The 16,512-nt window shown below is 39.8% G+C and overlaps 1 protein-coding gene across 2 annotated transcripts in view; it reads right to left on the reverse strand.

Moving 5' to 3' along the window:
- LOC128910883 (glypican-5-like) overlaps nt 1-16,512 on the reverse strand; it is a 387,498-nt gene that overhangs the window by 280,876 nt on the left and 90,110 nt on the right. For both annotated transcript variants that reach the window (XM_054204811.1, XM_054204810.1), the window contains exon 3: nt 14,680-15,374. In XM_054204811.1, the coding sequence (XP_054060786.1) occupies nt 14,680-15,374 (695 nt within the window). The remainder of the gene's footprint in view (nt 1-14,679; nt 15,375-16,512) is intronic.

Here is a 16,512-nt window from a genome sequence, read left to right on the forward strand (position 1 = left end):
AGTTGGAAATCCCAGGTCACTAAATGTAGTCTCAAAATGAAACTGTGGACTGATTATATATTTTCATAGTTAACCATGGTGAACAAACCATTTGGTTTTACTTTCAGATCACGATAAATGTCAGTTCAAATAATCATCATGAAGAATTAAGCTCATACTGAAATGCAGAGTCTATCAATGGAACAGCTTCCTGACCTGATCCTGCAAGAAACTGACTCTTCTTAATTCCATCAAGGATGAAGCCTCAGACCTGAGGGCATATCCTGGGCAAGCTTAGATGATAGGAGAAGTATAGATTATGTATATTTAATGATTAAAGCTTATAGAGCAATGCATCACATACCTTGCAAAAAAATGCAGAGTACTTTTTTGTAAAAAACTGAACCAATTAGAGTGAGAAAAGACAGGGCAGGGCCGAGCCAAGTGGGGCAAGAGAAACTGCACAAGAACTGCTGCTGCCATGGGTGTGAAAGGGTTTGTGCTGCCATTCACACTCTCCAGTCCTTCCCTAGCTATCAGCAGCAGATAACTGCACACCTAAGAAGGTTAGGCTAACTGCTCAGGAGAACTCACAGCCAGATTAGTCCATCCAGGTCTCCTCTAGCACAGGCAAAACATGGCTAAAACCAGCTTGAAATGACAGAATTATCCAAACAGGATAGTCTAGGGGGATGGGAGACAATACTGATGTTGATAAATCCCCCCCACCGCCCCAAACTGACAAGAAAAGGAGGCAAATAACAGGAATACAATCACTGAAAAGAAAGACTTCTCCAGAGGAGTCCGTCCACCCTGACAGTTAGCTGATGTGACACCCTTCCCAACAGGGTGTCCTGGGAAACCCATCATGACGAATGCCTTCAGCCTTACTGGAAAAACCATAACACTGCAACCACACAGCATCAAGGGAAACCACTGACTGAAGTGCTACCACAGCAAAGGAAAAACAGAGTATTGCTCTGCTTTGGTAAATTTGCAAGGCCAGGTACAGCACTATGCAGACTTACACGCTTCCATCCAGATGCAGCACAGCTGTGTTTATATGCCACTATTCAACTTGCTAAGCCTGGTTGGGAAGACCTGGAAACATGGCCATGCTGCTTCTGGACCTGACTTATGACACCCCCACTGTATTAAATCTGTTTTTCTTAGGAAAACACATGGGAAACCAGCTTGTATTGCTTAGTGGCTTGTAAGATGAGCCAGCCCATGCCATCTGTTGATACCTGCCTACAGTCAGTAAGAAATTATCATCACTTATTCTGTCTTAAAACACATTCCAATTCTTTGATTCTTCAAAGCAGGGGTTTTTTTTCCTCCCTATAATTGTTTTTCTAACTCTTTTCCATCTCTTTTGGTCTCAATTTCTTACCTGTCTTTCTCATTGCTTAGCCTTCCTTTGACTTCACATATTCTAAATCTCTTCCTACTTGGTTAGTTCTTTTCATCCCCTCTTTCTTTTTTTCTTCTTTCTGTGCAAATTAAACTTTCCAAACAACCACTTGTCCCATTCTAACAGTGATAAATTTGTTTTATAAAAATATGCTATTAGATCCAAGAAATGTTTTCCCCTTACCAACAGGCTTTTTATTTTATTTTCCTTTGAAGATTTCTTTGCAGCCATTAACTTTAATTGGGAATAGCATAATACTTTTCTCCATTACCTCAAATCACTATTTCAGTTCTTCGTCCGTGTTTTCCCCTTCTGTCAATGCCCATCAAATCACAAATATAAGTGACGACTCCCTGTCAGAAACCAGGGCTTTGCTCAGTCACAACTTACTATTTTTGAAAGTTTACCTTGTTTAACTGCTTATTTGGAGCTTCCATTCCCCAAAACCATTGAACCTCAACCCTAAGCTGTTTCTCCTCGCCTGTTGCTGTCGGTGTACGGTGCCCGTGCCCAGGCACTGGGCGTGGGGTCTCTGTGAGGAGAGGCGGGGGCTGCCCCACACCGGACACAGCCGGTTCCAGACAGTTCTGGCCAGTTCCAACCGCCACAGGGCAGGGCCCAGCCCGGCCCCTCAGAGGGGCAGGCGGCGCCCCTGAGCGGGGTAGAGGAGTCATAATGAAGGAGCGAAGTTGGGCTGCGGGGGGTCGGGGCGGGAGCTTTTCGTTTTTGCCCTTTTTTCACCACACAACTCTATTTTGATTGGCAATTACTTAGTTTTCCCCAAGTGCAGTCTGTTTTGCCCATGACAGCAATGGATACGGGATCTTCATCTTGACCCATGAGTTCTTCCACCTCATTTCCCCCTGCCATCCTGTTGAGGAGGGGGATGGAGAGGCCCTCGGTAGGCAGCCGCCAGCCAGCCAAGGTCAACCCACCACAAATATCCTTCTCTGATTTGCTTTGCCATCACTTGTTTGGAAACTTTTGTCCTCAATTCTGTTAGCAGCTGAGTTCCAACATTCCATACAGAAAAATCAGTAGATAAAAATCCATCAAGATCTTCAAGTTCCTAGCCTAGCATCATATAAAAGTGTGACAGCAAGGGTTCATACAGAAGTACAAAAAGGTTATTTCCTTTTATCTCCACAGAAGGAAGCAGTGCCACATTTGGTTATTAGAAAAAAGGGAACAAAGCATGTAATTAAAATGATACAGCAAGCATATTTAGAATAAAATGAGAACTAAAGGTAAACTCCATATATTGAAGTAACAGCAGTGATTCAAAACAAACCACCTTATTAAGTGAAGATTTTAACAAAAAGTATTGACTAAATCAGAAAGAAAACCAAAGACACAAAGTATAGATGTCTCCCTGAAAAGAGCCAATGGACCTTCCAATCACGTGCACATCTTTGAATACTTCTACTGCAGCATCCCATGAACAAGTATCCTTCAGTAAGGGCACAAGGATGGATGGAAATACCCCCATTTCCTCTTCACTACCCAGACAGACTTCTACTCCTCAATTCATCTTCCCGTACACCCTGTTTTCCTATTGCCTCCTGCCAGTCCAAGACACAAGGGCCCTGTGCTCATCTTTCATATTGCAGTCCTGACTCCACTCTGGCTATACAGAACAAAGCAGAGACTTGAATACTTGATAAATACATTATAAGAATTATTACATATTCTTCTTTTTCCCTTATCCTCCACACCTTATTGTTTCCAGTAGTAAATGCCCTCTAGGGAACTCAGCAGCAGCCAGCCCCCACCTGTGGGAAAGTGAGGATTCACGTGTTGTCATGGCTCACAAGCACATGAGCTAAAAGTCTGCAATAAGAGCAACACAAAATTTGATTAGAGAGGATTAAAACTATTTGGTTTCCCAGAAAACTACTACAGGGGATGGTGTAAAACTGGAGTAGCTTTGCAAAGAAAGAGAGACTGGAGCCACCAATATCTGCTTCAGGTAAGGAGAACAGAGGCTCTTACTATTGTAAAAAAAAAAAAAATAAGCTTTGGAAGTTGTCCCAGTGACTGCTAGTAGCTCTGATGAAATACACAACTGTAAAAATGCTCATGCCTCATCCTGTTTTGAAAAATCAGATATTTTATGGTATCTTCAGTTAGTGACATAGATAAACCAACTCTTGAGGTAGCTAAAGCCATAGCTTGAAGTCAAGGACAATAGAATTTGCACATCTTTCTATGCAAATGCCAAATTTTGCTCTGAGCAGGGTCCCCTTAAGAGGAAAGGCAATACTCAGGGGAAGATGCTTACTTGCACTACTTAGTCCTATGGATGCAGAAAGCATTTGGTTGCTGCATACGAGGCGTGCAGCCTTAGTAATCCCACATCTTTCTCCCTAAGACTGAAGTATCTAAATAAAAAAGCAGGTCATCTTCTCTAAACACAGGTACAACAGGTTCAATAATAGACTGTGTCAGCTTCTTTGGTTCACATAGACATAGGTAAACTGTGAAAGAAACATTTTATGTAGATGGACTAGAACCAAATTCCCTTTAAAATAAGTAAAGCTTCATTACAATTAACAGAAGTCTAGAGAACCACAATAAAATCACAGGGACTTTCACTTCATCTGATATAGAAGATGGGAGCACATACCATGAGTCACTGGGATCCTGTTTCCAAGCTGTGCCCTGGGTTTCTTCACACAAGCTGGGTATTTTAACCCTGATCCAGTCCAGCCCCATGTGCTGATGCCACTAGCTGCCTGATGCCTTCCCAGCACAGATGGCCTTTTTACTGTAAAACCAAGGGCTGGTAATGACAATTTTATCTCAATTATTCCAGGTAATGTTAACGAAACTAAATCATTATTGGGAAGAAGATGCAAACAGGAGAGGAAAGGAAAAGTTTGTAATCAGTTGGATGAAATATGTCATTTTTCCCAGTGTGCAAGACTAAGAGTCCTTCACAAGAGGCAGGCTCTTGTGGCAGAAGGTGACGAGAACACCAACTTGCTTTTCACTCTGATCTCATTTACTCATCTACTGTCAGCAGAATGAAGTCTTCCACTCAGATTGCAAAACTGAATCTCTTTTACCTCCTGGTTCTCTAAGTCCCTTCAATGAAGCTGTAACAGCTGAGGATCTCCTTATTCTCCATCCTCCCCTTGTACTCCAAAATCCAGAATTTTTCAGGCTTCCTCTAAAGCTACCGCCACTGTGTGTCCCAGACTATTTAAAAATTTTGTGTTCGTGGCTTTTTCTTAAAAACTGAACTAAGGCACAGTATGATGTAACCAGGTCTTGTGAAACATTTGACAGGTGAGGACGCATTTTTATGTTCTTTCAATCACCGAATCCACAGTCTGAGCTATTCAGGAGAACAAAAACAAAGTAAGAAAAGATGGAAGAATTAAAACACATCCTTAGCTGGAGATCAAAAAGACAAGTTAAGTCCCCAAGCTGCTTGTAAAGAGCCCTGCAGCACTAAGCTTGCGTGGCATTTCAACAGCTAAAAGATGAGCAGGGACATGAAGCAAAATACCTACAAGTTAACAGGCTAGCACCCAAATGCCTTGTTGACAAAAATAGAACTGGAAGTTATTTATAGGAAAATCACTTTTAAAAAACACAATGCAATGCACAATTACTTTGCAGTTGTTTTTATACTCAAAGGTATCATTTTTAAATATACACTTTGGGTTCGGTTTTGTTTTTTCAAAATCTAAACTATGCAAAATCAGTGGAAAGGATTCATAACTACTCTTAAAACATGAAATCAATCTGGGAACATTTACTGTTTAAATTGGCAAATTCTCTACTGGCAACTAAACAGTTAAAGAAAAAACGGGGGAAAAAAGCCTTAAAAGACTCCAGAGAATTAGCTGTTGCTAAAACAATTTTATGGTCCTTTCCACTTCACTGGAGGTAGTTTGTATGGCTGACTGGAATCTATTCAATGCTGTCAAACATCTAACACTCCCATAGCTAGACGCCTTACAATGAATAACAAGCAGTCTAGCTGCCAATATGCTTGAGCTGCATTTTTTACCAGGGACTGGACCCTAACCCAGCAACACTCTAACTTCATTGTTTGATGCCTTGTTAATTTATAAGACCAAAAATTAACCACAACAGACCTGCCAAAATTTCAAAGCACCGCAACTACAAAATCCATCATAAACTGCAATAAAGAAAGTCAGGTTCATAAAAAAACCTGCACATCTATTTTCTCTTTTGTAGTTTAAATTGAAAATAACACTTAATTTCAGTAGAGGACTTACACAATCTAGGGAGGCGTACAATAGGTGCACAGAATAGAATAAAAAAGAATGAAGTAGAAACAATGAATAAAGTGTACACAGCTCTTGTTGAAACGCTAAGTACATCATCTGTCATCCTGAGTATCATCATTTCCATAAATATTATGCCAACCATTGATTGTCTTGCTCAATACTGTGCTTCAAGCAAAATCCTGGACTCTTACCATATTTATGTCCTTCATCTTTCAACTGTAATAATGGTGAAGCGCTGACACCAGAATCATATTCCATGTAAGGCAGAGAGTGCTCAGTGACAACGCTGTCTGTGAAATTACGACTGTGCTATCTTGGCAGCTTTATGGTTATGGCTTTGGTAGAACTTCTATTCTGCAGCTCGTGTCCTGCCATCAGAGCCACACAGGCACACCCTCCTCTTCACACAGCATCGAGTTAAAGTCAAACGGGACACAGACATTATGACTTAGGGTCTGCTCTTGCATTTGCAGCTTCAGGGTGAAAACGAGCATCCTTCTGACCATGTATTTTTTACATAGGTTACAACTTTGTGTTTTGCTTTTCATTATTATTTTTAGTAAAATAACACTTGGCTGTAGAGTTCCCAGGAACTAATTCCCTAGGAACAAAAAGGTGATGAACAATTTCAGAGCCTCAGCTGGGCAAACAAAATGAAGCAGAGCAGCTGTTTTGAGAAAAAAACAGTTATATCGTGCCCTCTGAGAAAACCTAAATTAAAATCAATAGTAGAAATAATAAGCTCATTCTAATTAAACAAAAATAGATGCTACACGAACTAGCCTTTTAGAACTAGAGTTGATTATCTACACCCGAAAAAAGATGCCACTTCATTTGAAGGAGTGAAGAAAAGTGGCAGGCTGTGTATGTTAATGTGCTTGTGGGTAGGCATGTGTTAGTATTTGGAGCAATTCGCATCAGAGAGGGGCAGCCTTAACACTCCTGCAGTGGCCAAGGACACTTGCTTCATCAATCCTGCACTTTTAAGAATGTGTTTAGAATTAATATCAGCAGTGTATCATTGTTTTTGTTAAAGAAGAAAACAGAAATGAAGTCATAAAATGTACTTTTCAGGAATTTATTGCCTTTTAAAATTATTTTCCCTAAATGAAGTTGGTAGTCATAATGCAAAGTGAATAATAAATAATGAATTTTTTACTACACTGTTGAGGCCTCTTGCTCTAAAAGTAGGTTACTATTTCTTGGCTTTATATTTAACCTACTATCCCTACTCTCCACATTTGGATAACTTACTGGCCATACACCATACCTTACTATACGCCTGTGCAACTTAGAAGAAACACCAGAATCATGCAGAATTCCATCTGTTTTGAACCAATATGCATGCAAAATCTCCTGAAAACACTCACCTATATACTAGCTTAACAGCATTTCTGGGACCACAAACACACATAAACACCCAACATGTTTTCCACAAACACTTTGGCAATAAGACTAGGCCAAACAAGTGTACCTGGACTGTAAATGGAAAAAAACCCGAATGGTGCCATGATCCCTCTCAAAGCCTTTGTCAGAAGGCAACAGCCCCAAATCACTATCATTCCCAAAACTTTAATCACAGTAATTAACCACAAATGGTTAATCACAATCAGAGGTGATCTCAGATCAAAAGCTGGTAAAAAGCTACATCCATCAATTCCATTGATATGAATGTTCAACATAAAACTTTCAGGTTACACATTTACACAAAATATAAGATTTAGGGAAAGAGAAGTAGAACTTGAATACTGCTCCGCCAGGCAGAAAAGAGCTTTTTATCTTACTACAGATTAATGACTTGTTAATAGTGTGGTTAAGCACTCTCAGCAAGTCAGCAGTCAGTTGGGAGGTAAGATGTGACTTGCGATGGAATGCCTTTGGGTATGAAGAGACACATACACGCGAATGAATGATGACTTCTGCAAAAGCAAACTTAAGGCTATACAATTTATGTAAAACCAAATTCTTAGAGATGTGTTTAGTCAAATAACATGACAGCTGGACAATATCCAGTAAATACCTCTCAGAACTAACGCAATTGTAATTATATGGTGTTTTTTATTCCTACTCTGATTTATAATAATTTAGATTTTTGGAAATATGTGTATTTCATTTTAACCTGTGTCATATTGACATTATTCTCTGACTAAACACCAAATATCAAGCGGTTCCATCACTACAGATGAGATGATCCTTAACACCAGGAAATCGGGCTACTCTTTGGTATCAAGCATCTGCATGGAAGAGAACTGCCATTAGCTAACACGGGCTAGAAAGCTCCTTGCATCCCCTTAAAGAGCTGTTCAAGACGACATGAGCTCTAATTCTCTAGAGGACTTTTGCAACAGATGGGAATGAGGCAAATGTATTAAACACTTTATTATTTCCAGAAATACTTCTACAGTACTCAAGTGTCAAAATGCTTTTCAATCAAGCAAATAGCATGTGGCAAGACTTACAAAGCTGACTACAAGAATTAGATGCTTATACTCCATGAAATTCAGTTGATTCCAGATATATAGGTCCACTGCTCATTTTTTTAAAAATTCATTCACGACCAACCATAAAATGAGAGCAGTATCTTAATGAGTACAAAGCGCACGAGAAATAAAAAAAAAAAAAAATACTTAACGTAGACATATTTTTATGTCGTATACCACTGTGAAAATCATTCTTTTACCTTTCGCACAGAAATGGCTCATTACATTAAAAAGTGTGCCTACAGTGCAATTCACCAGTTCTCCTCCTGTCCCTGGACTCACAAAGAATTTGAAGCTGATGTACATTCACATAACTTTGGTTCATGAGAATAAAATATACAAGGTCGTGCCTTCAACATAAGCGACTGTGTCATTCAAGATCACATCCTGCAAGAACGACTACTAAATCAGCCAGCTTCAATAGGGCTCTACTCTGGCTCCTTCAAGATGCCTCATTATAGTCAGGCAGTTCCTCCATTTTCTGTTTTCAGAGAAAGTAAGTGCTTAGAAAAAACAAAATATCACTTTAAATAACATTTCTATTGCAAATACTACACAAACATAGCTTTCCCTGTGCGTTTTTACAGTTATTTTCAGCAATCTAACCACAAGGAATTGTATATACTGCTTTAACCTCTGCTAAGTATGGTTCTTATACTTATTGACAGCTGGTGTTGATCATTTGAACTGGAAAACTTGGAGGAAGGAAGCACCTGAGTTCAGCTCTGAGTGTTCTCCAAAGTCTCCAGGAGTGTTTTATGATACTGTTCAATGTCTTTAATCAAGTAGTTCATTACTGGCTGGCAGAAACTCTTTGTTGTGTGAACTCACTCAGCACAAAGTTATTTTGTTCATAGTACTGCCATTTCCTTTTCAAATTTGTAAGGTTACTGTGCATCAATCTCCTGCTGCTCTAAGTTTGGCAGTCTTTTCACTAAGCTTCTATTTTCCTAAGGGTGGCCGTTTTAAGGGGTCTCAGGTCTTTTATTTCTCAGGATTGTTTTTTCTTCTCCATTCCTAACGATTTCGGACCAGTGAAATTATTTTCTGTAAGCCTTCCCTACATTGCTGAATTTTTACCATAAGATTTTTGGCAAGATTTTTATTTTCTTTCAAAATTCCCCCCTTCCCCCTGGCAAGTTCTGGCTCAAGCCCATCACAGTAATGCAGGCATTTCAGGATATACCAAGTACATTCTTTCACAGGCAGATACCCTTTCCACTGGCAGCTCCACCAGCATTCCCAACCCCACCTACAGATCAAACACCTCACATAACTATAGGCCTTCCCTGAATTCACCTGCAAAGCAATCACTTTCTTTAGTGCTAACTACCACGTAGTGGTCAGCAAGAACAATTTCAAAATCAAAACATTAATGGTGATGTAGTATAAGCAATGAGAGGAACACATTTAAAAATGGCTTCAGGGAAGCAAGTTTAGAAGGCAGTGGAGAGTGATGGGCATGCATTTTAAAACTACCTGCTACCTGCTTTGCAATAGGAATAAAAGTTTTTAAACCCTTGATGGGAGGAGATTGATGGACCAGCCACCAAGACCTACCTGTAAGTATTTTCTGTTGAATTTTTTAAATTGCTTTAAGTTCTAATTTGCTGCTAATTCTACGTAATTTGCCTCCTCAGGTCCCAATTAGATTTCTAATTGCAAACGGCCACAGCAGAAGTCATTGGGCAAGCACGGAAAGCTTAACTCCTCTGTCTGTCTTGCCTTCATCACTGAGGACAACAGTCCCTATTTGGAGGCTTCCACCTTCTTGTGCCTTCCTTGCATTTCTTCTGAGCAACACAAAATTTTTACGAAACACCACTCAAATGATCTGTCAGAAAGGGGCATCAGATCATCCCTGTCATTACAACCTTAAGCCAATCCCCTTTAAAGCACAAGTGGTATTTAGTGGATCTCTTCTCAATATCAATAGAAGTGGTAGCAATACCTGAGAAGTGTTTAGAAGAACAACAGGTAATTATGTATACAAATTCTGTTGAGCTGAAGTGGAATTCAGACCATGAAATGTTTCCTCTTTGAAAATCTTGCCTCTGCCTTACCCTTGACAAATGGAGCACTAATATACAGCAACATTAGCAGTGCAGAATTTTTCTATTCTAAAGAGGTATTTCCATGTGGCCTCACTGCCCTTTGAATTAAGGCATAGAGAAAAGCACCAAATACCAGGGCTGGCAGGCTCTCACCGCTTGCTGCTGAAGCATGACCCAACAATTGCAAGTGATACACGCAGTCCCTGTCAGCCACCCAGACAGCACTGCCCACCTCTGCCGAAGAGGTAACAAGTCACCATTTCCAGTTGCCCAGAGGGGACCCAGGGTCACAGACTTACCAACATGGGCAAATGCATCTTATACGCTTAGATAATCTAGTAAATGAAAGAATCATCCTTCTGCTATCAGACCTCAAAACCCTCCTCAGACACAGGGAAGCCATATATTCTATCCCACAGACAGAGAGACGAATCTCTGCGTAACCACGAATTGCCAAAGCTCACGGGAAATCTGTACCTGAGCAGGGCATTGACTCGAGCTCCCACCTGTTCATCAGGAAACCCCTCCCACAGATCATCAGTCCCTTTCAGATCCAGACCAGGGAAAAGCCGTGCTACTCTGCAAGACGACCAAGCTCCACTGAAGGCCAAAACTGCAGCACTGGGATACGTTCTGTATCAGTGGAGGTGCAGATTTGTAGTTAGTAGGGCTGGGCAGATTCTAACCATTTCTGATCCAACAGCAGTCTTCCTTACCTCATATGTTAGTCTGTTTCCAACACCCGTCCCTATTCATGACCCTTGGTATGCTGGAAACAGGCTGCAAGCAAGCCCTCACTTGTCCTAAACAAGCAACTGGAACCACAGCCTTAGTGGGACTGGACTCCAGAGAGTACAGGCGCAGACAGTGTTTGATACACCACCTGGTGATACACTTCCCCGAAGTCCCAGTGGCACTGCCTCGCCTCCTCCTTGCATTTTAGTTGAGGATATTTTATTTTCATTTTGAATTTATATTAAAAAAATCAAAATAAAATAAAAAAAATCAGGAATGATGCACAAATACAGAGTTTGGAATACAGCAATACAGCAGAATGAACATGGGAAAAATCAGACCAGCTTTAAAATACAAAGACACAAACAAACAAAAAAAAAAACCAACAAAGAGAAAAAGCCTCAAAAATTATAAGAGTGAACAAACGTGGTCTCTGCAGCTGGCACCAAGAAGCAGTCAGGGCTCCCACCAATAGGAAAGACAATTAGATTCCAGCAGACAAACCAGAAAGTAATGATTATGATTGCTGATGCTGCAGACCGTGGCTGGCCTGCATTAGGTTAAGTAAGCTGGATGCAAGCCAGCGTTACTGAACAAATGGCACGGCACATTCTGGAGGAATCTGAGGAGAGATTACTAATATCTTAAAGGTGACCTTTCACACATGCTATCCCAGCAAATCAGGCAATTGTCTTGGCTATAATGGACGAGATCAGCAGAGGCCAGTCTCTTGAAGTTGTGCGCTCATCATACAAATAGGATTATTTTTTTAATATATATTTATAATAATTGACTGCATCTCATTTGAGCAAAGCATCCTAAGTGCTTTATTGGTTTGTTTCACCCCTTCCCCCTGTTTTAAAGAAAATATAATCTAACTTTCCATTATTCAGTATCATCCAGGCAGGCAGCAAGCTAAAAAAGAACTCTAATTTTTAGCCATATTGTCTCTTAAAAAACATAAAACGTTTCCTAAAAGGGCAGATGCATTAATTAAGGCCGCCACGGGACAAATGAAAATTGCTAGGAGTGCTCTGCTTTCCTGAATGAGTTTTCCATAGATTATTTATAATTGAATGAAACCAATTACAGCATTTGTAACAGAAACTGTACACAAGTTAAACAGTTCCCCTTTTGCAGAAGCTGAAGAGCATACCGCAAGAAGAGAAAAAGGTCTCTGCGCTTTTATGAAGGGAAAAGAGAAGGTATCTTCTTTTCTGAAAAGAGTTCCCCCTAAGTAAAACAAACAGTAAATAAACTGGGTACAATTCCCATTAGCACGGCCCAAAAAGGGCCCCAGTGTAATTGAGAATCAGTCCCCGGATTCCAAGAAACCATCTCACAGCCGGAAATCCTGAAGCTGTAGACTGAACTCCTTTCCGTTTCTTCAGAGAAGGAAATACAGCTTAATTAGGCTCAATTTTCTAAATAATGGTTATCCTCTGTAACTAATCGGTAAAGTTTTAAATCAGTATCAGACTAAATATTTGCTCAAATAGTGGAACATGCTCTGTCTTCAAAATATAATCCAACTTTGCTGACAACTGAAAAAGCTAGAAGTCTAAGGATTACATACTGGCGTATATAGTTTTTATTTTCGAACAGAAAATCTCCTTTGCTATCCAACAGAGCATTCCCTAAAACAACACACAATCCTCTGTGCACAGAGATTTCGCTAGTGAAAGAAAGCAAAGATACCTCTGGGAAAAAAAAAGAATTAACGTAATTTCAAACACAACAGCGCTTTCTGAATTCATTCTGACCGGAAGAAGGAGAACGTTTAAAGTTACTGCTAGGGAACTGAGAAAGACCTGAATAAAATGATTTGAATAACCATTAAAGAAAATCTTCAGCCTGAAAGACACTTCAGTTAGAATTCTACTTCCACATCAGCTAAAAGCAATACGCTCATTGACTTAATCTGTAATTAGCTGATACTCACCTGGATTATGAATTTTACCCTGTCAGCAAGCTAAGCAAGTGCATATTAGCGACGAGGCTGACAAATGCAATGCAGAATTATGTTTTAGCATTTTGTAACATGCTGCAAATATTGCAGGAAATATCTGTCAGACCATTTTTGCTGCTAGTAGTCGGAAAGCTTAACTTAATTCCTAATTCTGTGTAATCAGTAACGAAGCCATGCGATGATTTGAGGTATCTATCTATAGTCAGATAAAATTAATATATATAATAATAATATATAATAATAGTGTATAATATATAATATATAATAATAGTGTACTTTGATTTTCATTTCCCTTCTAGACTTGCATAAAAATAAGATCTGAGTGAAAATTAGAGCAGATACAAGGAGATTGTTCATTATGTGCTGTGGGTTTAACAGTGCTTTATGGGATGCACGATGACACTACCAACTCGACAAGAGCACGATGAAGACCTGCTGGTCTGCAATGCACGTAGGCTCCAATGCCTACCATGCGCGATCCGAGAACCTGGACAAATCTTTTTTTAATTTTTGTGTCATTGATGAAAAGTAAAGGAGAACCTGAGGCAATGTAAACTGAGATAACTACAAATATCAAATGAAAACTTTATCAGATTAGTAGAAGTGGTTGGGGTTTTTTATTATAATCTACAGATTATACTAACTGTAAGTCTCTGTCAGGTGTTCTAAATTGAAGAGAGCTGCGGTATTAAGTGTCTTAAAAGGTTACAAACATACAGGCATTTTTCTCCTAGCAAAATACTTTCTTAGTTTGGAATACCCTCTGCCGCAGCTTCTTTCTGCAGACTCTTTGAAGTATTTTTTCTCTTACATAATATGATGACCAGAGTTCAGCATAAGAATTAAATTTTTAGATCTGTGCATTTCATTCTCTTTAGTTGTCTGCAAGGATTCCTTTACTTTCAAGACAAGCAGATCTATCTGCATTTTTTAGATTAGTCTTTACCCTGCTTAAGGCCACACTCCTACGTATTTTTTTTCCACTGACAGTCACGTTGAACTTCAAGCAGATGTAGTCAGCTGCATCATTAGTCATTTCAATAATTTCTGGTCTAGTCTTCAAGATCTTTAGAGAACACCTGCCAGTGATATGCTGCTATTATTTATGAGACAGTTCTACAATCCTTGTTCTTTCCTCCTTAACCTACTACTTACAAAAACGGATCCACTTTAAGAGTATTTTTATCCTTTACTTACATAAATGCTGTCGAATCCGTTCGATTTTTTTATGGTCTTCTTCCAATTTTTGTATGACACGTGTACTCATTATAGACCCGTACTACCTTCCTAATGTCTCAATCAACACAAAAGTAAAAGGACTCTAAAATTATTAAACAGTTACTGTCTTTGCCTTTATTTAGAAACCCACTCTTCTAAGCCCTTATACCAATTCCTGTGGAATTTACCCACGCACGACAAATACTCACTCACCAGGGGAACACTGCTCCTAGAGTTACAGGATGAGATATTTTAGTGTATGAAAATACATTGTGGATATCAAGTACAATATACTCCAATTTTTTGTTTAGAAAATTCTGCAGACAAGCCAGAGCTATCTGCTTTACAGGGTTGCTTCTCAAGGAACAAACTTCCACCTCGCATTTCAAAACAGACTCTACTGTATCCCATCATAATTATCTGTAATGTTTTCCACGGACTATTAAACAAAGATCTAGTTGAAGACTAAAAACTCATGCAAAGACAACACTGACTTGTTTAAATGTTTACTCATCAAATAATGAAAGTGATAAATGGGAGTAGAGAATAATTAGGGAGCACTTACTGTAGCGGAGAGCTGTGGTCCATTCAGCTGTGCGTGCAGGATGGCTTCATTGATGGAGTTCCGGATTCCCGTCAGTGCAATTTCCAGATCATGTGAGGCAGCCATTTCATTAGTCAGATATTCCAGCGTGGAGATATACTCCCTCCATTGTGTATCCAGTTCTGACACGCTGGCCAAACAGCCCCTCATTACGTTTAGACAATATCCGACACAGGGTCTGATTAGCGTCAGGCCCTGGCAATGCGGGCAGTACTGCATCCTTACTAGAGCTTTGCTACATTCCTTCGTGAGAGCTGCATGTTCAGTAGTATTTATCACTTCGATGCCCAGACTGAGGGCCTGGCTGAGCATCCTGCTTGCCCAAAGAGATTTTGACAGCTCTGTAACCATGTTTTTAGAATAGCGTCCAAAAGGATTTATGTCTTGCCTTGTGAGCCGTAGACACTCTGTATAGTCCTCTGATAAATCTGTAATTCCTGGGTTTATTAGTCGACTGTACACCAGAGGAAAGAGACTGTCAAAGAACCGTAATACTGCACTTTCCACTGTAGTCTCTGCGCCCAGAATGTAGAGAGAGATGTCTGTAAAGAGTTCTTTAACAGGCTCTGCTGCTTCTTTTGCCATAGGTCTGTAAGCTGTCTCAAACAGGGAACTTGTGTGGTTTTCAGCAAAGCGAAGCAAAGACTCAAAGGCCTCTAAAAAAGGGGCAGGGGAGAGAAAGAACTACAGGTTAATAGCAAGCACCTGACATCATAGTCACAGGACTAACGTTGTCCTGAACAGCAATATCAATAGCTACATGAAATCTACAATATGAATACACTAATAGTTAATACAGCTTACATCTGTTATATGATTAAAAAGACACATAAACACTGCATGTGCATAATAAAGGCAACATATAATACACAAAAGTTTTCTTAAAAAATGATGGCTGTATTCTTAGTAGCTAGTCCCTGACGCGAACTGTAGAGGTCCATGAAGGACTCCCACAGACTCCAGTTGCAGAGGCAGGGTCTATCTAAGATGGCTTTTGTAACCGATACTGCATTTGGGCAGTTCAACTAGACACGTTTCCAATGCATCCCCCCTCTACGCACAAGTGACATCAGGCTCCAGTACACAGGGAGACCACACCATTTTCAATGTTCCTATTGAACTCCAGAGAAGAATACTTGAATAGGCAAAATTATACATGATGCAAGCCTGGAACTGTTAGACAAAGGAATAACTGGTAACAGGAGGGGTCTGTAATACACCAATCACACTACCACTGCTACATTGGACTGAATAAATAATGATAAAAATAGCCACATTTAATAAAAGGGCGAAAATTCATACTCAAACTTCTTATAAAGCTATACTATGCAGTGAAGTCTTAAAGTCAGAGAATAACTTCTCATAAGCACACAGAAAGGCTGACCCTCATTCATCAGTTGTACTTTTCAACAAAAGTTTGAAATATCTTAATAATTTAATAGTTTATGAAAGCAGTATCTTGATAACAAAACAGCTTAAAGTTGCATTAGCTTTTCATCCCAGATGATCTAGTGCTATGAAATCCTTCATCAAGAAGGGAAAAAAGCATAAGTCATTCGTGTCCTCCTACAATCGGTCTCGACTGCTAAAACGCTGACTTGTACAGCTTTGGAGAGCTGACATGGAGTAAAACATGCTCGAAGGAAGGACTAGACAAAGCTGACTCACAAAAAGCAACTTCAGAGAAGCTGTGGACAGCAGCTCAATGAAAGCTTCCAAGATAACCGAACACAAACAGAAGTTGAAGCTTTTGTTTTACAGCATGAGTGGGTGGCTGAGAGGCACTTCTGGCAA

This window comes from Rissa tridactyla, chromosome 6 (genome assembly GCF_028500815.1).
Source record: "Rissa tridactyla isolate bRisTri1 chromosome 6, bRisTri1.patW.cur.20221130, whole genome shotgun sequence".
Lineage (NCBI taxonomy): Eukaryota > Metazoa > Chordata > Aves > Charadriiformes > Laridae > Rissa > Rissa tridactyla.